The following is a 22,154-nucleotide window of genomic DNA, read 5'->3' as shown; positions in this document are numbered from 1 at the left end:
CACACATCTTAGGAATGTGGGAGGAAACCAGGACACCCAGAGGAAACATAGTCGGTTTCGAGAATGTACAAACTCCTTCCAGACAGCTGCAGAATTGAACCTGGGTCTCTAGCGCTGTAACAGCGTTACACTAACAGCTATACTACCGTGCCGACCCAGTGAACGTGTAAAGCAAGCTCCCACAAACAACAATGTCTAAATGGCAAGATTGGTTATTTAGGCGAAATTAATTGAAGGATACCTATCAACCCCAGGACACTGAGGAACTCCCATCTGCTTTGAAGAACAAATCCGCGGAATTTTTCAGGCCGCCTTAGAAATCAAGTCAGACCCCTGGCTTAATGAACAGGGCAAAATTTGACCTCTCTGACTCTGCTGAATTCCCAGTGAGACATGGACCCACAAACGTTTTGACAGAGGTGAACGTGTTGCCCATCAAAACTACGGATGAACTAAAGACCTTTTGTCTAAGATCATCATTGCTGTGTTTCTGATTTATTTTCAACAATTTTTTTTGTTTTCTTTAAGCTAAGAGCCTAAAATTCCCAGGTCTTTGGTGGCCTTGGGATACTCAAAGTGACCTATCTCTGATTTTTTCCCCCCAGGATGATGATTGTTTTGGTGACTTTTCTGTTTGGAGAAGATCTGCCTGAGGTGGATTACAAGGCATGATCCCAGAGTTCAAAAGGTTAGGATCTCTTGACTCCATCCACAAAGTTAGGACAACACCTCCCTAGCATTCTACATCGAACTGATATGCAATAAAGCTCTGCATTTAGTCACAGCTGGGTCCAACCAGCATAGAGTAGGTAACACTGAGTGATCTCCCACCTCCAAGTGCCCTGCCACCTTTGACTTGAGCAACCTCATATTCACCAACACTTCCGAAACAAAGTTAGCGGAGAGAAATGTTCCAAAAGCACTAGTTTTTATTTCCCAGGGCTTTGCTCCCAGCCATCCCCAAAGGGTTAATTCCAGATCATTTCTGAGTTGCCCCGGGAGAGTTTGTGACATACAACTCACACTCCAGGCTCACGTCTATAAACACCATTTAAATCTGCACACTTGATAGCTTGTATGCCTCCAGTCACAGCCGACAACAGAGAATGCACCCAGGCAAAGTAATATTTATATGCAACATTAACAGCAGGATTTCCAGTGCAAAGCTAACAAAATAAAAAGAACTCTCTGCCCTCAGTTCAGTCACGCAATGCGGCCGGTCACATGATTGCACAAAAGGCTGGTGTAGAACTGGAATTTATGTTACATCGTCAAAATCTCCAGGATGTCTGAAACCAAGTTGCAGAAAATTCAGAGCAGTAGTTGTTGCAATGCAGAAAGTATAGCAGCCAATCTGCACAGTAGATAGGGATGAGATAAAAACAGGAAATCATCACCACGTCTTTAATGGAGAATTATCCAAAAATAATCACAAGACAGGGTGCAGGAGGAGATAGTAGGGCAGATTGACAAAGCGGGTTGACAGAGTGAGTGGGTTTTAAATTAGTATCTAACTGAATGGGGTGAGAGAGAGAGTTTAAAGGACATTTTACATGCGAGGTGAAGGTACAGCGATTAAAAGATTAGCATGGGAGGAGGTCTCAGGAAAAACAAAGGAGGAGAACATATAAACAAAGATAAGATTTTCAGATTTGAGATATTGTTTAACAGGGCAATGTATGGATAGATTGGCCAGAACTAGGCTAATGTCTGAATAGGACTTGGTGAGAGTCAGGACATGGGGCGCTGAGCAATTATCAAATTACCTTTTAAATTTATCTTTTAAATTGTCATCATATTTTGGCTCGCGCACTCGTCTGGAGACTGTGGAATGCTTCTTTGAGTGAAAGTGTACGTGGGATTTGAGTTGAATCTCTCATCTGAAAGATGGCACCTCTGATACTGTAGCTCATCCTTAGTGTTGCACTGGGAGGGTCGGCCTGAAACACGTGCTCAACGTTCAGAGCCAAACTCAAATCCATGACTTTCTGAACTCGAGTGAGATGTTACCCAATATATCTTCCATTCTGCCAACTCTCTTCAAAGTGACTCTTAACTGACTTCTTTTGAAAAACAGTTAATTAACTGAGAATAAGTCTGTTTACTATATGGAATAAATTTTCCACATAGTAAACAGGACATATATTCAGAAGGGAGGGAGGCCCAAAGTGAAGAAGCCCCTTGGATAGAAAGCATAAATAGAGGGGGGAGAGGGGGGAGAGGGGGGAGAGGGGGAGAGGGGGAGAGGGGGAGAGGGGGGAGAGGGGGGAGAGGGGGGAGAGGGGGGAGAGGGGGGAGAGGGGGGAGAGGGGGGAGAGGGGGGAGAGGGGGAGAGGGGGGAGAGGGGGGAGAGGGGGGAGACTCAACCCACAGAGCTGACACTTTCCTGCATTTTCTCTTTGCAATACTTCTGACTCTTCAGCATAGATGTTCCCACAAGAAATGGGAAGAGGAATGAGCCATTTGGCCTCTTGTGCTGTCTCTCACACGGGTTACTATATCCCTTGATTCCATCCAGAACAGTACCCAGCGTTATGGTGTGCCTTTATGAAGAAACTACAAGGTGTGGCTTTTTATGAACCATCTTTTATTTCTTTCACAGAATGAAGGCCTTTCTGGTAAAGTATTCATTGCCCAATCCCAATTCAACTACAGAGGGTGAGCTGCCTACTTGAGCAACTGCCAGAAGCCATTTTGTGTGCTTGCTACTCTTGATCACCCGGGCAGTGAAGGTCCTGGATTTGGGAGGTGCCTCACATCGACCCAGACTAGCAACAGCAGATGACAGACACTGCATACATGCGCCCCACAGGAATTATCTTTTATGGTAGCGGGTAGGATGCCAAACAAGTAGGTCGCTTTGTCCCGGCTTCGTGAGAGCTTTGAATCTGCATTTATCTTTGTGAGCCTGGGTATTCTGTCATACTCCTGACCTGTGCCGTGTAGATGCTGGAAAGGCTTTGGGAGACTGAAAATGAGTCATCTTTTACAGGACACCTAATCTTCGACCTAAAATTATTTATACCACCGGACAGTGTTGGACTAGGGCGTAAAATAGTTTATCTTGTAGTTTCAACCTCCTTTGTTTGCTTATAATTCTTATATAATCACCTATATACAGGCAATTGTTCAATGAATTTTCAGTAATTGCATAGCTGGTTCTCTATTTCCTAGAATCTTCTTAGCCTTTCAGCAGCAGGTGTCAAGCCATTTGAATCTGGCTATGTCATAGGTCACATCTTAACCATAGACTGTGCTCTCTCTAGGCTGAACACAAGGCAACCATGATTCCTTTCCTATCGCAAACATGAGGAATTCTGCAGATGCTGGAAATTCAAGCAAAACACATCAAAGTTGCTGGTGAACGCAGCAGGCCAGGCAGCATCTCTGGGAAGAGGTGCAGTCGACGTCTCGGCCCGAAACGTTGACTGTACCTCTTTCTAGAGATGCTGCCTGGCCTGCTGCGTTCACCAGCAACTTTGATGTGTGTTCCTTTTCTTTGCTCTTTTTGTTGTGTAATTAATATTTCAGTAATCTTTGAGTAATATTGTAAATATATTAAGCAATCTTTGTTTACATAATTCATTACAGGTTAGATGTAAAAAGTATGCAAATTGCATACATTATTATGACATCATGTCATACATGCGCACCTCGCTAAAGGAAAGAAAGTGAGTACAGCTGTAGCCCGGGCTCCTGGGTTTTTCTTACAATTAATTTCTGGAGTTATAAACCAGAACACTTGTAAAATTAATAAAATGGTCATAACCACCAAGTTTTATGCCTCATTCTTGACTTCTGAACCACCTACGGATCAATATCACCAGATCCAACAACAGTTAGATGAATCTGAACAATTAGTTTCTGTGGGTTGCTTCATTCATTTCCACAATAAATTCCCAAGAAAGTTGTGAAGTCTGACCAAAATTCCATCAAACCCCCTTTTCCTCCAATTTAAACACCAGTGAGATGAGAGCCAATTTCACGTATTCTCCACGAAGGTTTCTCCTTTCTCCATGGTGCTGAGACTACGAAAATTGCCCCGGCTGCTGTGCTCTGTGCCGGCTAATATGATGAACTGATAAGAGAGGCTTTGGGCCTGCTCCAGGGTTCCGATCTGAGGACTCAATTTTGGTTTGGAATGTTGTTGTTTGCTTCGATTGTTTGTGTAATTTGTGTATTTTTTTCCTTTCTCTTGTGCTTTGGGTGTTGGTCTTTTATCGTTTTTTTCTTTAAGTGGGTTCTTTTGGGTTTCTTGCTTTGCGGCTGCTTATAAGCAAACAAATCTCAAGGTTGTACAGTATAATTTATACATTCTTTGATAATAAATGAATCTATCGATTTTTGAAAAAAAATGCTGACAGAATCTCCTGAGAAGGTCTTCAAATTTTTCCACTTACAACCCCTGCCTGTACTCCTGTAATTTGAATATGGAAATTACAGCATCAACCTTCAATCATAAACTCCATTGGAGTATTGATAAGAAGCCACTTTAATTCTACATTTATCTTAGTTGATTTTAATTCATTGGCAGTAGGTGTCACTGGCAAGGATAACATTTATTGCTGAATCTATCTATGCTTGCTAGATAATTTCAGGTTGAGGGGTGGTGGTAAGACTCAACAATATAGTGTGTGTGAAGCTACCTGTCGTCCAGACTGGGCGAGCATGGCAGATTTCATTCCATGAACCAGCAGATTTTTAATTACTATCTAGAGATTCCACAGTCACCACTATTGAGGCCAGCTTTATATTTCAAACATTAATTATTTATTCATATTTTCACAGAGCTATAGGCTTGGTCAATAGGTCAGGTCTCCAAATTTAGCCACCGTACCACAGTGCCCTATTGGTCTGATCCAAGTATCACTTGTGTATCGCTGACAAGTAGAACAGTGAAGGCTGAATCAGCAGGCTGACTCTCTCCCAAATGAGTCCTCAATCTGAAATACTAGTTTTGGTTTTTTTCCCTCTTCACAGATGCTGCCTGACCAGTTGTGTATTTCCATCTTTCTCAAATTTCCAGCACTTGCAATACTTGTCGTTATACTGTCTGATATTGTCAACCATCTTTCCCAGCCTTAAAGCAAACAGACTCTTGCATCAGACTATTCCTGTTTGCCTGCCATTGTCCATCACTAGTCCCCTCCACATCAGATTTTTGAAATCTTAAATCACACAAAATTGTTTGAAGAATACAGCAATACTTCTGTGTTTCTTTGGTTTAGAGGTGTCTTCTAGAATTTTTACAAATTAGTGGTGTTATGGTCAATCCCCAGGTTTGCTCCTGATCTCCAGGTAGTGATAAGAAACCCTGGGTCATTAAAAAATTGGAGGACATTCTTTAAAACCTGGCCCCAGTTTTCTGGGGAATTTCTGTCATTATTCACCAAATGACTTAATACTTGTGTAAATCTGAAAAGAGGGTCATATCTGACTAACCTAACTGAAATGTATAATTTAAATGAGGCTATTGACTATTAAATGCTGTATTAAGGAGTTTCTATAGTTTCTATCCAATTGGGATTTCAAGAAGCATTCTATGTTTCCACACGAGAGGTGTGCTTTAAAAAAAAAGCAAAAGTAGAGGGCAGGAATGTGGTCCACTTATCTGGATGAATGGAACTTCAGCTACATACTTGAAGTTCAACAGACCAAATCAATCTCTTGGACTGACCCTTTCACCACCTGAAACATTCATTCCTGTATCACCAGTGCACCATCTACAAGGTACTCCTAAAAGGTGTATGTGTGTATATATATCTCTGTTGAATTTTGGTCTTTTTTTTTTAAAATGGGTTCTTTCAGGTTTCTTGTTTTGTGGCTGCCTGCAAGCAGACAAATCTCAAGGTTGTATACTTTACATATACTTTGATAATAAATGTACTTTGAACTTTGAAGTACCTTTGCGGTTAGCACTATTGCTTTACTGCACCACTCACCTAGGGTTTCTCTCTCCTCTCCCCCCCCCCCCAGCTTTTAAATCTACTCCTCAGCTTTTTCCCTCCAGTCCTGCCCGAAATGTCGACTGTATTCTTTTCCATAGATGCTGCCTGGCCTGCTGAGTTCCTCCAGCATTGTGTGAGTGTTGACCATTGAGGGGGGTTGAATTCTCACTGCAGTCTGTAAGGAGTTTGTATGTTCTCCCTCTGACCATATGGGCTTCCTTGGGTGACGTTTCCTCTCACATTCCAAAGATGCATGGTTAGGGTTGGTGTCTTCTGGGTATGCTAAGTTGGCACCGGGAGCATGGCGACATTTGCCCCAGCACATTCCTTGGACAGTGCTGTTCGTTGGCGCAAATGGCACATTTCACTGAATGCTCCGATATACATGTAACAAATAATGCTAATCCAGTTGCTTGTCTGGACCTTTGCCAGCATTTCCCAGATTCATGATCTCTGCAGCCTAGATGAAGAGGGGGTTGGCACATGGAACATGACCATCTGATGTGTCCCTCCCAGAAAAACACGAGCTTGACTAGAAAATATTTCACGGCTCCTTCATCGCTGCTGAACCTTTGTCCTGCTACACCCACCCCACAGCTCTGAGGGAGTGTCTTGGTTATGCACGGACTAACTAGTGAAAACAACCTGCAGGACTGCAGTACACTTGCCTTATCATAAGGTGGTTGGAATGCAAACAGAAGGGAGTTATAATTCTGAAGCATTGATTCTTGAGTAACAGCTCCCCCCACCCCCAGAGCAGACTGTTCAGTTCCGGGCCTCAAGCCAAAGAAATGAGAAACAGGTCTTGGAGGACTTTGGGTTGAAAGGAATAAATTAGGAGGGAAGATGCATAAATAACACAGAGGGGATGATCCAACTGAATTGACTGATGTGGCAGAGAAAGACCAGCTATTTCCCCCAGTGAAGCAGCTCACAACAGAACCAGAGCCTGGCTGTTTAAGACTGCTGTCAGGATGAACGTTATCATGCAGAAGGGAGATATTTCTCTCCCACTTTCACTCCCAACCCCCACCCCACCACGTCCAAATACTGCAGATGCTGGGATTCACTTGAAGAATTTGAGAGTGATTGATTGATCCTTCTTATGTGATCGTATCAAACAAGAAAGGAGCCAAAGAGATTAAACAGAGTGCAAATATAAATCAGCGGTGAATGGTAAGGAATGCAATGGTCTCCTCTTGTTGCCATGGTCCTTTGAGTCACTCAAAGAGCAGAACCATACCAAAAAGCTTTATAATATTTACAACACAGTGCATTTGCGAACCAAGATGTTTTGAGGTCATGAAGATTTTCATATTTTACTCTATGCACAATTTAAAGAAAAGCTCTAAGAAAGGCCAGGACACAGTAAGAGTAAAGTGTGACTCACCTCCTGAGGATCCACAACACAGTAGTGATAGAGATACTGGTTGCCAATCATCAACCCTGCTCCTCCTGTATAGAACTGGCTGCATATCACTCTGATCTGGCTGTAGTACACAGACCCACCACCGCCAGCCGTGGGGTTCACGCCCATGATGTAAACGATACTGGCGATCAGCTCCATCCCACCCAGGATAGTGCTGAACACCAGCACCAACAGGTAAAACTTCCGACTCCTGGAGTTCTGGGACTTGCTGACACTGGTAATGAAGAAGGCCAGGGCAATGATAAACGAGATCGCCGCCATTGCGATCATGAAGCCACTGGCTGCCCTGGGGTCGGTGACACCTCCACCATAACCATAGCCACCCCCCATCCCAGGATAATAGCCACCTCCTCCTAACCCAGGGTAGAAGCCACCACCCATTCCAAATCCTCCACCATAGCCATAACTGTACTGCCACTGCAACGTAGACGCCACGCAGGCAAAAATAGCCAGGCACAAGATGATAACAATCCCTTCTAAAATGCGGACGATGCCAGGCGGGGAGCTCCACTTGTAAAAGTGCTGCGGATTATCCTCAAAGTAGTAAGAGCCCGGTGGGGGCGAATGCACGTCAAATTCAAAGCTGCCCATCGAGGGTCTGTAGGCCACTGGATGGCTGTACTGGGTGGGGCTGTAAGCAGGGGGGCTGCCAAAGGGTCGACTCTCGTACATGGTGCTGGCAAAATGACCTAGGAGAGAGGGGGAAAAAAAAATCACATCGTGACAGTGATCGCGGAACAGCCAATGCTAGCCTTACTGAAATGGAGCACTGTGCTCAGAACTCTACATATCTGATGAACACCTAATAATCAACCCAGGCTGACACCACTCAGCCAAACGCACTTTGAATTCAGGCTCTCTCTGCTTCAGTTTACTCTCGCGTTTTAGATGCTGGGTGGGAGTGTTTACATGTCCGACTGGGGCATGCGCGCGAACACGGTTCCGATCACTATCACAAAGGTGAGATCTCAGGCTTCGAGATGGCACTGGAACGTGGCCTCATGCAAGACCAGGCATGTAGCATTCAGGGGCTTTGAAGCAGGGTTAAGAGTAAATCAGAACTGAATACGAGTCATTCTTTGCTGGCCGCAGTGCACGCTTTAACTGTTTGTGGTGAGGTGTGTTAATAACCAGTCTGGTCACGATGCTTAAAAATTTCACGTGATCCAAGGCTCCATATATAGTACTGTGCAAACATCTGAGACACATGTATATGGCTAGGGTGCCCAAGACTTATACATAGTACTTTATTTTTATGTATTACACTGTACTGCTGCCACGATTCAGAGAACTAATTTCATGACAGATGTAAGTGATGATAAACCTGATTCTGATATGGGTCTCTATAGTGGACTGAGAGTGGGAAGGGGGCAGGGAGAGGGGAACCATGGTTGGGAAAAGGGGAAGGGAGAAGGGAGGGAGAAATATTCTGCAATGTCTTGCTTGGAATCAAATGACCTTCCCTGCTGTCTCAGAGCTGGGTGCATCTGCGTCCACAGTCTTGGCACCTCTTGTCTGCCAACTACCCCACCCTCCTCCCATGGAGTCCCACCCTCGTCATTCCCAACATCCCTTGCCCCCGCCAGATTTATAAACTCGATCTCCACTCTTCATTGACAAATGCACTACTGTGCGAAAGTCTTAGGCGCTACATACATGAACGAAAGCCCTGTCCTCCTGTAAGACCAGCTCAATAGCTCCGAGTCCTACCCAAGACTTTTGCACAGTGCTGTATCTGCAGCTACTGAGATGGTCTTGAAGGAGGACAGGGCTTTCATCTGTATACCACACCCGAGTGAAGTGCAAGGAGAAAACCAGGTGTCTGGCCCTGGGGGAAGAGAGGCCAGGGGTTAGAGAAGAGGGGCGGGAAAGGTAATCAGGGCAACCACTAGATGGATTTAGAGGCAGGCTTGGGAGATTGGTGTTAAGATGGATGTGTTAGTCAAAGGTTATTAATTAATTTGGAAGGGATGCTGGGGTGGGAACTAAGAAAGGAGGGCGCGATGGAAAGCTCGTCAATAAATGAACCAGAACAAGTCAGGCTGCTCAAAGGTTTTCAAGTCACACAGTAACAAAGTTAACAGGGCTGCTGAAACCTGGCACGGCAGGTTCAGAACACCACCACCCAATTTCTTACGGCAGCACCCAAATGAAGTAATTGTTTGCGCAACACACATAAAAGTTGCTGGTGAACGCAGCAGGCCAGGCAGCATCTCTAGCAAAAGGTACAGTCGACGTTTCGGGCCGAGACCCTTCATCAGGACCTGAAACGTCGACTGTACCTCTTCCTAGAGATGCTGCCTGGCCTGCTGCGTTCACCAGCAACTTTGATGTGTGTTGCTTGAAATTCCAGCATCTGCAGAATTCCTCGTGTCAGTGTTTGGGCAGCCTGTTTGCGTAGGGAAAATTACTAATGAAACAGTGATCATGTAAGATGGTGTACCCTGGGAACACAGATACTGCGAACATAGCATCAATTGTTTCAGTACCATGTGATGACTGCTTGTGGGGGCGGGGGGAGTTGGAGAAAGAGTGTACGTCAAAGGTGATCAGTCTCCTAGACCTAACGTTAGGATGTTGGGTCCCTCAACCGATCCAGTGTAGTGAAAGGCAAGACCCTGGAAAGTGCTGTAAGACAGAGATACCTAGGGAGTGCAGATATATAGTTCCTTGAAAGTAATGACATGGGTAGACAGAGAGGTGAAGAGGGCGTTGGGCGTGCTTGCCTTTATTGGGTTGGCACTGAGTAGAGGAGCTGGGACATCGCGTTTCAGCTATGCAAGACGCTGGTAAGGCCACATCAGGAGTACTGCGTACAACTCTGATCACCCTGCTATTGGAAGGACGTCATTAAGCGTGGGCGGCGATACGTCTCTACCAAAGGAAGTGCAAGGTGCTCCTTCCCTCTGCTAGCCTGCAGGTCACCCTTGGACAAGGTGTAGCACTTGCATAACCACCCCCTCTCCAATGAAGCCATGGGAGCAGCTGGTGCACATCACAAGTCCAGGTTATTTGACCTCTGACACCAGGCAAACAGTCTCTGGAGAGCACTGATGACGGCTAGGGTCACCTGTCTTACAAAAACAATCTCCAGAAGGCAATGGCAAACCACTTCTGTAGAAAAAAAATTGCCAAGATCAATCGTGGTTTTGAAAAAGTGTATTTTGTAGATGGCACATATTTCAACCATGTTCGGAGGAGCGTTTCGGGAGGTTGAAAAGGTGTCAGTCACATTGGCTGCTTTGTCCGAAATGGGGATACGCTTTTCCAGTGTCATTAAGTGTTGCTTTCGTCTAGAGAAGTGGATATAATTTCATCCTCCTGATCTGCAGCTTGTAGATGATGCCAAGAATTTTGGAAGTCAAGAGGCATGTTACTTGGTGCATAAGTCTCTGAGCTATCCAGTAGAGTTTCTAGTGAATAGTAATGCTTATCCCCAGGATATTGAGGGTGAGAGACCCACCTATGGTAACATTAAAGATGAAAGGTGATAGTTTTGATCTAAATGTTATTATATAAGCCACTTCGATGAGTAAGTGGAAGGGCGGGTTAGAAATTTTGCAGATAACACCAAGATTGATGCAGTTGTCGGTTGAGTGAGGGTAGTTGGGATATTGACAGGATGAGGAGCCGGGCTGAGATGGGGCAGATGGAATTCAACCCAGAAAAGTGTGAAGTGATTCATCTTAAATGGTTGAATTTGAAGGCAAAATACAGGGTTAATGGTTAATCTGCAGCAGTGTGGAGGAACCGAGGGATCTCGCGGTCCACGTCCATAGATCTCTCAAAAGTTGTTGCGGAAGTTGATAGGGTTGTTAAGCAGGCATATAGAAACATAGAAACATAGAAAATAGGTGCAGGAGTAGGCCATTCAGCCCTTCGAGCCTGCACCGCCATTTATTATGATCATGGCTGATCATCCAACTCAGAACCCCGCCCCAGCCTTCCCTCCATACCCCCTGACCCCTGTAGCCACAAGGGCCATATCTAACTCCCTCTTAAACATAGCCAATGAACTGGCCTCAACAGTTTCCTGTGGCAGAGAATTCCACAGATTCACCACTCTCTGTGTGAAGAAGTTTTTCCTAATCTCGGTCCTAAAAGGCTTCCCCTCTATCCTCAAACTGTGACCCCTCGTTCTGGACTTCCCCAACATCGGGAACAATCTTCCTGCATCGAGCCTGTCCAATCCCTTTAGGATCTTATATGTTTCAATCAGATCCCCCCTCAATCTTCTAAATTCCAACGAGTACAAGACCAGTTCATCCAGTCTTTCTTCATATGAAAGTCCTGCCATCCCAGGTATCAATCTGGTGAACCTTCTTTGTACTCCCTCTATGGCAAAGATGTCTTTCCTCAGATTAGGGGACCAAAACTGCACACAATACTCCAGGTGTGGTCTCACCAAGGCCTTGTACAACTGCAGTAGTACCTCCCTGCTCCTGTACTCGAATCCTCTCACTATAAATGCCAGCATACCATTCGCCTTTTTCACCACCTGCTGTACCTGCATGCCCACTTTCAATGACTGGTGTATAATGACACCCAGGTCTCGTTGCACCTCCCCTTTTCCTAATCGGCCACCATTCAGATAATAATCTGTTTTCCTATTTTTGCCACCAAAGTGGATAACTTCACATTTATCCACATTAAATTGCATCTGCCATGAGTTTGCCCACTCACCCAACCTATCCAAGTCACCCTGCATCCTCTTAGCATCCTCCTCACTGCTAACACTGCCACCCAGTTTCGTGTCATCCGCAAACTTGGAGATGCTGCATTTAATTCCCTCATCCAAGTCATTAATATATATTGTAAACAACTGGGGTCCCAGCACTGAGCCTTGCGGTACCCCACTAGTCACCACCTGCCATTCTGAGAAGGTCCCGTTTATTCCCACTCTTTGCTTCCTGTCTGCTAACCAATTCTCCACCCACACCAATACCTTACCCCCAATACCGTGTGCTTTAAGTTTGCACACTAATCTCCTGTGTGGGACCTTGTCAAAAGCCTTTTGAAAATCCAAATATACCACATCCACTGGTTCTCCCCTATCCACTCTACTAGTTACATCCTCAAAAAATTCTATGAGATTCGTCAGACATGATTTTCCTTTCACAAATCCATGCTGACTTTGTCTGATCATTTCACCGCTTTCCAAATGTGCTGTTATCACATCCTTGATAACTGACTCCAGCAGTTTCCCCACCACCGACGTTAGGCTAACCAGTCTATAATTCCCCGGTTTCTCTCTCCCTCCTTTTTTAAAAAGTGGGGTTATATTAGCCACCCTCCAATCCTCAGAAACTAGTCCAGAATCTAACAAGTTTTGAAAAATTATCACTAATGCATCCAGAATCTAATGAGTTTTGAAAAATTATCACTAATGCATCTGGTGCGGTGGCCTTCATTAGTTTGGGATTGAGTTCAAGAGTTATAGCTCCAAGTCCTGGTTAGACCTCACTTGGAACATTGTGTTCAGTATAGAAAAGGATGTGGAAAATTTAGAGAGGGCGCTGGAAATTGACTAGAACGCTGTCTGGACTAAAGACCATGTCTTATGAAGACAGATTTAGCAGATAGCGGTTTTCTCTTTGGCGCATAGGTGAATGTGAGGTGACTTGATGGAATCTACAAGATAATTAGAGGCATAGATAGTGGATAGTCAGAGACTTTTTCCCCAGGGAAGAAATGATTAATACCAGGGACAATTTTAAGATGACTAGAGGAAAGTATGGGGGGGGGGGGGAGCGTCAGAGGTAGGATATGTTTTTTTTCTTTTTAAAAACAAAACAGAGTGGTATGTATGTGGAACGCCCTGCCAGGGTAGTGCTCAAGGCTAATATATTAGCAGCATTTAAGAAACTCTTAGATAGGCACGTGGATGATAGAAAAAAAATGGTTATTTATGTAGGAAAGAAGGGTTAGATTGATCATGGAGTAGGTTAAAAGGTCAGCATAACGTTACGGGCCGAGTGGCCTGTACTGTGCGTTAATGTTCTAAACGGGTGAATGCTGTCCGGTTTTATTGCATACAGGCACGAGCTGCTTCAATGTCTGAAGAAATGCAAATAGAATTAACAATTATGCATGATATTAACGCTCCGGGGATTTGATCAATTAGGACAGTTTAAGCGGAGATACACGAAAGCTAGTGTTAAATTTCGGAACTATAGAGGACATATTCCCATATTCTCTCGCATTGTCCTTTACGACAGCATGTGTCGCCAGGGTGGGGGAAACTATTTAAATAACAAATCACGTGCTTCAAACCTGAACTAAACAAAACATATTTTCCCAAAAATCAATCCTTAACAATTTCTCCTGCGATTTACACCTTCCCCCAGCTCAACACACATTTAGACGCGTTGCACAAATTAAAAAGCTTTTATTCAGGATGATTAGACTGAGAAACACGTAATGTTTTACCAAGGTGTAGGGTTCCTTTCTCCATACGCCCTTTTGCTCTCTGCAGACCGCAGACTCTTCCCCCCCACAAACTTCACCGGATTATTCACCTTCAATTCAATTCCACTTGCAATTACCTTGCACGATTTTTTGTTCTCAAAGTTGAATTTAATCAACACACAACTTCCGAAAGTAGTAATATAAAAACACCTTTTTAAAGTGTATGAGATCGTCTGTGGAATGAGAGAGTTGCAAAACGGAGACCTAACGAGTCTACTTCAAAGTAACCCTGAAAGTGCCTTACCTTTCAATCCTCAATCCGCTCACCGGGTGTGGTGTCTGGAGTTCTCGCTTTACGCGATTTATTCCAAAAACTATCTCTGTACTGTTTTCTCTCTGTCCTTCCTCCCTCTCTCTCTCTCTCTCTGTCTGAATCCAGAAAGATTTCCACTGCCACTCGGTGTCTCAGGATCCCGAGAGTTAATCTAACCACCCATTTGTCCGCTCTCTCCCTCTACGTTGGCTTCAGCCGTACGGTTTCAGCCAGTTACTGAGAGGGAAAAATGGCAGCGAGGAGGTTTAATCATTCATCTGTGATAAACAAACTGCACTCAAAGAAAGGGCGAAAGTTCAGCTTCATTAACTCCGACTGCCCTCACTTGTAACAGCGCCTTTCGCTGTGAAATCGGTGGAAGTGATTAAATTAAAACCCCTCAGCGCTATTGGGCAGAACGGGAAATGGCAAAAAATCTACCGAAACTAGTTGAAAATTTACCTCTCCTAACCGAAACTTGCGAAACATTCCCCCAATGATGGGTCCTCACTGATTTGTCGTTTTTATGCCGCAGAAACTCAGTTAACAATTCATGTTTGATTACTGATATGAGTCAAAGTGCTAATAAAAAGAAACAGTTGGATCAAAGAGTGGCTTTCTACTACAAACAGAGGAGGGCAAACACGTTTCAGGGCTGCTCATAAAGGACGGTTAAAGAAGGAAATCTGAAATTTAAAAAAAGGAAATGCTGAGATACTCAGCAGGTTAGGGAGCAGCTGTGGACAGACAATTAACATTCCATAAAACATAGGAGCAGAGGCCCATCAAGTCCATTCCACCATTCCATCGTGGCTGTTTTATCATCTCTCAACCCCATTCTCCTGCCTTCTTCCCATAATCTTTGATGCCTTACTAATTAAATACCTATTACCCCTCCGCCCCACTTTACATACATACAATGACTTGGCCTCCACAGCGGCCTGTGGCAATGAATGCCACAGATTCACCGCCCTCTGGCTAAAGAAATTCCTCCTCTATCTGTTCCAGTGGTTGCCTTTCTATTCTGAGGCTGTCCCCTCTCATTTTAGACTCTCCCACTATCCTCTGCACTTTCACTCTGTCTAAGGTCCTTCAATATTCAGTAGGTGCTTAATATATACCGACTGCAGATGCAACTTCCAGGCCAGTGACTTCTCATCAGAAGGCCATCCACTAGCAATGTTGACCCCATTTCCCTCTCCACGATTTAGCCTGACCTGTGGAGTGTTTCTAGTGCTTTCTGTTTTTCTTTTAAATATTCTTCTTCCTCAGTATTGAGGATGACGTGCTTCCAGTCTGAGTGACTGAAGAGACCTGTGCAGGAATCGTGGTGTGATTCTGGGGTGAGATCTTTGCCTGCTGGTGGTTGAGGAGGCTCCTTGGGGAATGGTGGTGGTGCAGTAGAAGGGCAGTTGGAGCTGGTGGTGGATTGTTCCAGTGCTAATCCACAAGTTGAGCTTCGCCTCCACATGTGTCCAGAGGGATTTCAAGTGCTCAGTGCCTTCCTGGATGCCTCACCCTCCCAGGCTAGCGACTTCCTTGAATCAAAGAGGACGTCGTGACTTTCCAAGAAGAGCTTTCGCTGCCATCTTGGAAATTTCTCGCCACTTTGGAACGCTGAGCAGTGTGTCTGGTGTCAGATATGTCACACACCCACCATGATCAGAGCCTAGAAGCTGGAGAAGAGTGCCAGTGGATTAGAAAATGAGGTGGCATTTTGGAGCGGCTTGTTAGTGGGTTAGTGTGACACTATTACAGTGACAGTGACCTGGGGTCAAATCTACCGCTGATTCTAAATGGTTCGTATGTTCTCCCCATGACCACATGGGTTTCCTTTGGGTGCTCCAATTTCCTCCCACAGTCAGTCCTTCCTGCTTTCCATCTTTTTATTGATTTAAAAAGAGCATATATACAAACAAGAGGAGAATTATCTCAAGTCAAGTACTTTTTATTGTCATTTCAACCATAACTGCTGGTACAGAACATAGTAAAATTGAGACATCGTTTTCTGGGACCATGGTGCTACATGAAACAATACAAAAACTACACTGAACTACGTAAGAAAAAACACAAAAACTACACTAGTCTACAGTCCTATCCAGGACTGCATAAAGTGCACAAAACAGTGCAGGCACTACAATAAATAATAAACAAGACAATAGGGACAGTAGAGGGTATAGTAGGTTGGTGTCAGTCCAGGCTCTGGGTATTGAGGAGTCTGATGGCTTGGGGGAAGAAACTGTTACATAGTCTGGTCGTGAGATCCTGAATTCTTTGGTGCCTTTTGCCAGATGGCAGGAGGGAGAAGAGTTTGTCTGAGGGATGCGTGGGATCCTTCATAATGCTGTTTGCTTTACGGATGCAGCGTGTGGTGTAAATGTCTCTAATGGCGGGAAGAGAGACCCCGATGATCTTCTCAGCTGACCTCACTATCTGCTGCAGGGTCTTGCAATCTGAGATGGTGCAATTTCTGAACCAGGCAGTGATGCAGCTGCTCAGGATGCTCTCAATACAACCTCTGTAGAATGTGGTGAGGATGGGGAGTGGGAGATGGACTTTTCTCAGCCTTCACAGAAAGTAGAGACACTGCTGGGCTTTCTTTGCTATGGAACTGGTGTTGAGGGACCAGGTGATATTTTCCGCCAGGTGAACACCAAGAAATTTGGTGTTCTTAACGATCTCTATGGAGGAGTCATCGATGTTCAGCAGAGAGTGGTCGCTCCGTGTCCTCCTGAAGTCAACAACCTTTTCTTTTGTTTTGTTCACATTCAGAGACAGGTTGTTGGCTCTGCACCGGTCCGTTAGCCGCTGCACCTCCTCTCTGTATGCTGACTCATCGTTCTTGCTGATGAGACCCACCACGGGTCTCATATCTCAAATATATATATTAATAACAATACAAACAGAAAGTGAAATAGACATTATCAAAATCACACATAGTATTAAGCTAATATGTAGTATATAATAAAAAAGAAGACAGCTAATTCTCCTCTTATCAATTCATGGAGAGAGAAAAAAAACTTTAAATTTTTAAATGAAGAAGAAAAAAAAACCCACTACACTATATGAGAAAAGGGAAAAAAAGGGACTGGGCAGTCCAATCTGAGGATACGACCAAAAAAAAAGGAAAGACTTTCTGATCAAATCTAAAACTTCGAAAAAAATAATTGGAAGAGTAATAAATCAAATCAAATGAAAATATTGAATAAAAGGTCGCCAGATTTGCTCAAATTTAAAGGATGTATCAAATGTCCGACTTCTTGTTTTCTCTAAACTTAAACAGGACATAATGGAGGAAAGCCAATAAAAGACAGTAGATGGATTACAATTCTTCCTCCTCCCACATTCCAAAGATTATGGGCTAGTAGTCACATGGGTGTAATTGGGTGCCGCGGACACGTTGAGTCAGAAGGATCTGTTATCGTACTGCATTTTTAAATAAAATGAAATAAATTCTTTGCTGAGGCAGCGTTGGTAGTGGTTTTTTCATTCTGAGTTGTCCCTGTCTCCAAAGGATACAGGAGGGTGGGGGAGGGGCCGCTGGTGCTTGGTGACCATGAACTTGGTGCCATATTTTTGAAGGGTGTGGTACATTCTATCATCAATGAGAGGCGACTCCCTGGGTAATTGATTCATGTTGACCAGGGTCTTCTCTTGGATCCGAATTGTCAGGAGGAGGGATAGTGTGCACCAAGAGGATGGGCTGTTGGAGGATCTTTGCCTCCCAAATTTTTCATGTAAGTTTTGCTTCTTATCCATCTCAGGAGAACTCGGTGCCCGTGTGCGGAATGATGGTGCCATCCGGGCACTGTAAACCGATGGCCAAGCTTGGTGCAGGCTTGGACCTGAAACTGTTTTCTGCTCATGGTGTGATTTAGTTCCGCTGCGGTGTTGGAGCTGGGAAGCAGTTATCCAGTAAGGACTGGTGCCGAGGCACAGCTTTGGTTGATCCCAGTTTGCACTGAGGTGGTGCCTTTGAGGAGGATGATGGCTCACATGGAACACCAAGAGAAGCTGGTGAACTTCAGAGGACAGCCACAGTTGAGAAGCATCTTCCACAATCCTGCTTCTACTGATGGATGTGAAGACCCTTGAGATGTCAGAAAAGGCCATGTTCCTACTTTTTTCTTGGCTTGTTCACTTGCTGGAGATGATGTCCATTGTCCCTCTTGATAGAGGAGCTGGCATTGTGATACTGGAGCAGTTGTTCAGCCACTAGGACGGGGTGGATTTTGGGGTATTGCCGATCCAAAGGCTTCAACTAATGACCCAGAGAAGTGAGTTCATACACAAACAAGAGAAAATCTGCAGATGCTGGAAATCTGAGCAACACACACAAAATGCTGGAGGAACTCGAAACGTCGACTGTTTACTCTTTTCCACAGATGCTGTCTGGCCCATTGAGTCCTCCAGCATTTTATGTGAGTTCATACTCCACCTTGGAAGTTGTGGAATTTGAATTCAGTTTAGACCTGAATTTTTAAAAAAGCACACATCTATCCACCCTTTTATCCTTTCACTTACTCTAGGGTGCCTTTAGTTCTCTAGGTTCAGCCAGTTACTGGGAATGGATATGGTTCAGCCAGTTATCGGGAGCACATATGGTTCAGCAATGCCTTTGAGATGAAAATCTGCTCTCCTTACCCAGCCTGGTCCATAGGTGACACCTAACCCGGCAATGAGGTTGACTCTTGAATGCCTCTCAAGAAAGTGCTCAGTTCAAAGGAATTGAAGGAGAGGCAATCAGTGATCACTTTTGCATTGATGGAAATGAATCAATGGGCAGAGTGGGAGTTTTCACTGTCATTGCCACAACTGGACTTGGTTCCTTTCTTAGAACCCACAACTGAAGGAAAGGAACAACATACAGATGCCTGAAAGCTACGGACCAACAAGAAACTTGTGACCTAATGGTGAGATGAATGGATTATTTAGTGCTGCTAAGACCATTTACTGTCCAAGTACTTTCTACAGAGGGGGCTGAGAGAGAGGTCAGACAGGGACCGAGAACTGGAAGGAGATCTTTGACGAACACCATTGAGACTCTGCCTTTGATGAGAACACCCTTGACCCTGTGCTACCCCCTTACAACCTCGGTACTTCCCCAGGACTGAAATTGGATAGGGCATCCAAGAACTAGAGAACATCAAGCAACTGAATTAGACAAAGTGAATTTCTAAATCCACAAACACAGAAAATCTCTAGGGAATCGTGAAAAAAACACAGACCCACTTATCTCCTTATCTAAGCAACACACATCAAAGTTGCTGGTGAAGGGTCATCCTGACGAAGAGTCTCGGCCTGAAACGTCGACTGTAACTCTTCCTAGAGATGCTGCCTGGCCTGCTGCGTTCCACCAGCAACTTTGATGTGTGTTGCTTGAATTTCCAGCATCTGCAGATTTCCTCGTGTTTGCGTATCTCCTTATCTAGTTTGTGATAATTTCCCTAACACATCCAAAATGCTGGAGGAACTCAGCAGATTGGGCAGCATCTACGGAAAGGAATAAAGAGCCAAAACCCTATATCAGGACTGGAAAGGAAGGGGGAAGAAGTCAGAATAAGAAGGTGTGGGTGGGGAAGGGGAAGGAGTACAAGGTGGAAGGTGATCGGTGAAACCAGGTGAGGGGGAAGATTAAATGGTGTGATTTCTCTAATCCTTCATAAATACACATTTAAATATTTTCTCTAGTTATTTCAAAGTTGTCAATCAAAGATCCTGAAGGTGAAGTAACACCTCAGAGTACTGCACAGTAATCTGTGAGTCAAAGGTTGTTCAGTTCTTACCCCGGAGAGCTGAGCACAAAAGCCTGTACTGATGTTCTCGCACAATACTGAATGAAGGAGCGCTGTGCTGTGAGAGCTGCCTGCCGTCTTTCAGATAAGATGCTAAATCATCTCTCTGCTGTGAAGTATGTATTAAAGTTCCCATGACATGGTTTTGTTTTCTTGGGTCAATATTAATGTGGCAAAAAAAAGATTTTAAAAAAGCATTAAAACCCTGATAATCTGCTATCTCGTAACTCAGAAGTCACGATTGTCTGGCACCAGCTTCACCTTTTCCCATTTCCTGCATGTCCCTTAAGTCACTGGGACCTTGTTTGCTATGTTTCTTTAAATACACCGGCTGCTGTTTCGTGTGTTCCCTTTAGATTTGCTCAAACCCCATCTCTCATGTTTTATTAAACACGCTGGACCCTATTTATTGCACTCCCTTTAAACTCATTTGTGTTCTGTTTCTCCAACTGTGTTTAATCACACCAAGTTCAATGGAAAATTGGTTATATTGCTGTGTAACCTCTTAAAACAAAAGTGAACTAAAGGTGTGTTGGGTTATTATTGGAATAATATTCAATGGTCCAGCAAATCTGCCTATTTGGCACCTCCAAAGTCCCGAAATCACTGGGTTATTGGAATTTTACTGTATTTGGTCATTGCCGTTTGTGGGATCTTGCTGTGTGATCTGATTTACATTACAACAGTAGCCACACCATTGATATGCGATTGGCTGCCCAGCCCTTTCACAGGAGAGTTGGGAATGGCACTATGAGGAAGCTAGTCTTTCTTACAAACTCTTTCTTTGTCTCTCACCCCTCTCTCTTTCTCCATCCCTTGACTCTTTCATGTAGAAATACTCAGCTCTCAGCCTGTTCTGAAACGGAGCTCTTTTCTATCATGTTGATTTTCTCGGAGTCTTTTCAAGGGCCACTTCAACAACCTCTGTGCAGAGTCACCAAAGCTGGACTCAGCATTCGTGTGCTTGGTCGAAACCTTACACATGAGTAATCCTTCTACCGCTCAGGGGCTGAACGTGCCTGGAGTTGACCTTAAACCAGTGGATGAGGTCGCATTGAAAGCACGTGCAGATTACACACAGTTGTTTTGATTGCGACCTAATCCACTGGTTTAATGTCAACGACAGCATACTCAGGCCCTGAGCAACAGGTGTGGGTGGCAGTGTAAAGCTTTTGCCTTTGAATTACTGTCAGTTCAAATTAACAAGTGGGACAGTTTGAAAATTTAGTTACAAGACAGGATATAAAGCAGGTGGACTCTTTGAGCCAGCTACACCCCTCATCAAGGTAATGACTAACCTACCTCAGCTCCATTTTCCTGCACTGATTCACTGAGTGTGTTAAACCTCTGTTTTCAACAAACTCAATGACCTAGTCTCCACAGTTCTCTGGGTTAGAGACTTCTAAAAGTTCACCATCCTCTGTGAGAAGAAAGTTTCCTCATTACAGACCTAAATAGTCTCCCCCTCATCCATCATCAATGAACCGCACCCCCCCCCCCCACACCATCCAGGCCATGCTCTCTTCTTGCTACTACCACCGGCAAGAGTCACAGGAGTCTTAGGTCTTACACCACCAGGTTCTGGAGCAGTTATTAACCTTACAACCATCAGGCTTCTAATCCAGTGTGGATAATTTCACTCACCCCAACTCTGAATTCATTCTATGACCTACAGATTCACTTTTAAGGACTCCACAACTCATATTTTCAGTATTATTTTTATTTCTTTTTTTTTGTAATTTATTTTTTATTGAAGTTCATCATCAAACAAACATTTCCATAAGATGTGTTTCACATTTTGTCTTCTTTCCACAATGGTTGTCTGTCAGTCTTTGTTTATGTACAGTTTAAAAAAAAATTAAATTCTATTGTGTTCTTTTATTTTCTTGTAAATGCTTGCAAGAAAAGAAATTCAAGGCTGTATATGGTGAAACATACGTAACCAGTGTGCAGAAGACAACAAACTCTACAAATACAAAAAAAGGAAAAGGAAATAAATAAATAAATAAACTATACTATCGAGAACATGAAATGAAGAGTCTTTGAAAGTAAGTCCATTGGTTGTGGGAACATCTCAATGATGGGGCAGGTGAAGTTGAGTGGTTATCCCCTTTGGTTCAAGAACCTAACGACTGAGGGGTAATAACTGTTCCTGAATCTGGTGTGTGAGTCCCGAGGCTCCTGTGCCTTCTTCCTGGTGTTAGCAGCGAGAGGAGAGCATGACCTGGGTGGGGAGGCTCCCTGATGATTAATGCTGCTTT

At 44.2% G+C, this 22,154-nt stretch overlaps 1 protein-coding gene across 1 annotated transcript in view; it reads right to left on the bottom strand.

Moving 5' to 3' along the window:
• Window positions 1–22,154, bottom strand: part of LOC134337194 (uncharacterized) — a 77,380-nt gene that overhangs the window by 32,462 nt on the left and 22,764 nt on the right. The window contains exon 8 of the mRNA XM_063032023.1: window positions 7,339–8,066. Within this exon, the coding sequence (XP_062888093.1) occupies window positions 7,339–8,066 (728 nt within the window). The remainder of the gene's footprint in view (window positions 1–7,338; window positions 8,067–22,154) is intronic.

Source organism: Mobula hypostoma, chromosome 24, assembly GCF_963921235.1.
Source record: "Mobula hypostoma chromosome 24, sMobHyp1.1, whole genome shotgun sequence".
Lineage (NCBI taxonomy): Eukaryota > Metazoa > Chordata > Chondrichthyes > Myliobatiformes > Myliobatidae > Mobula > Mobula hypostoma.
This window is presented reverse-complemented; position numbering and strand designations above follow the sequence as displayed.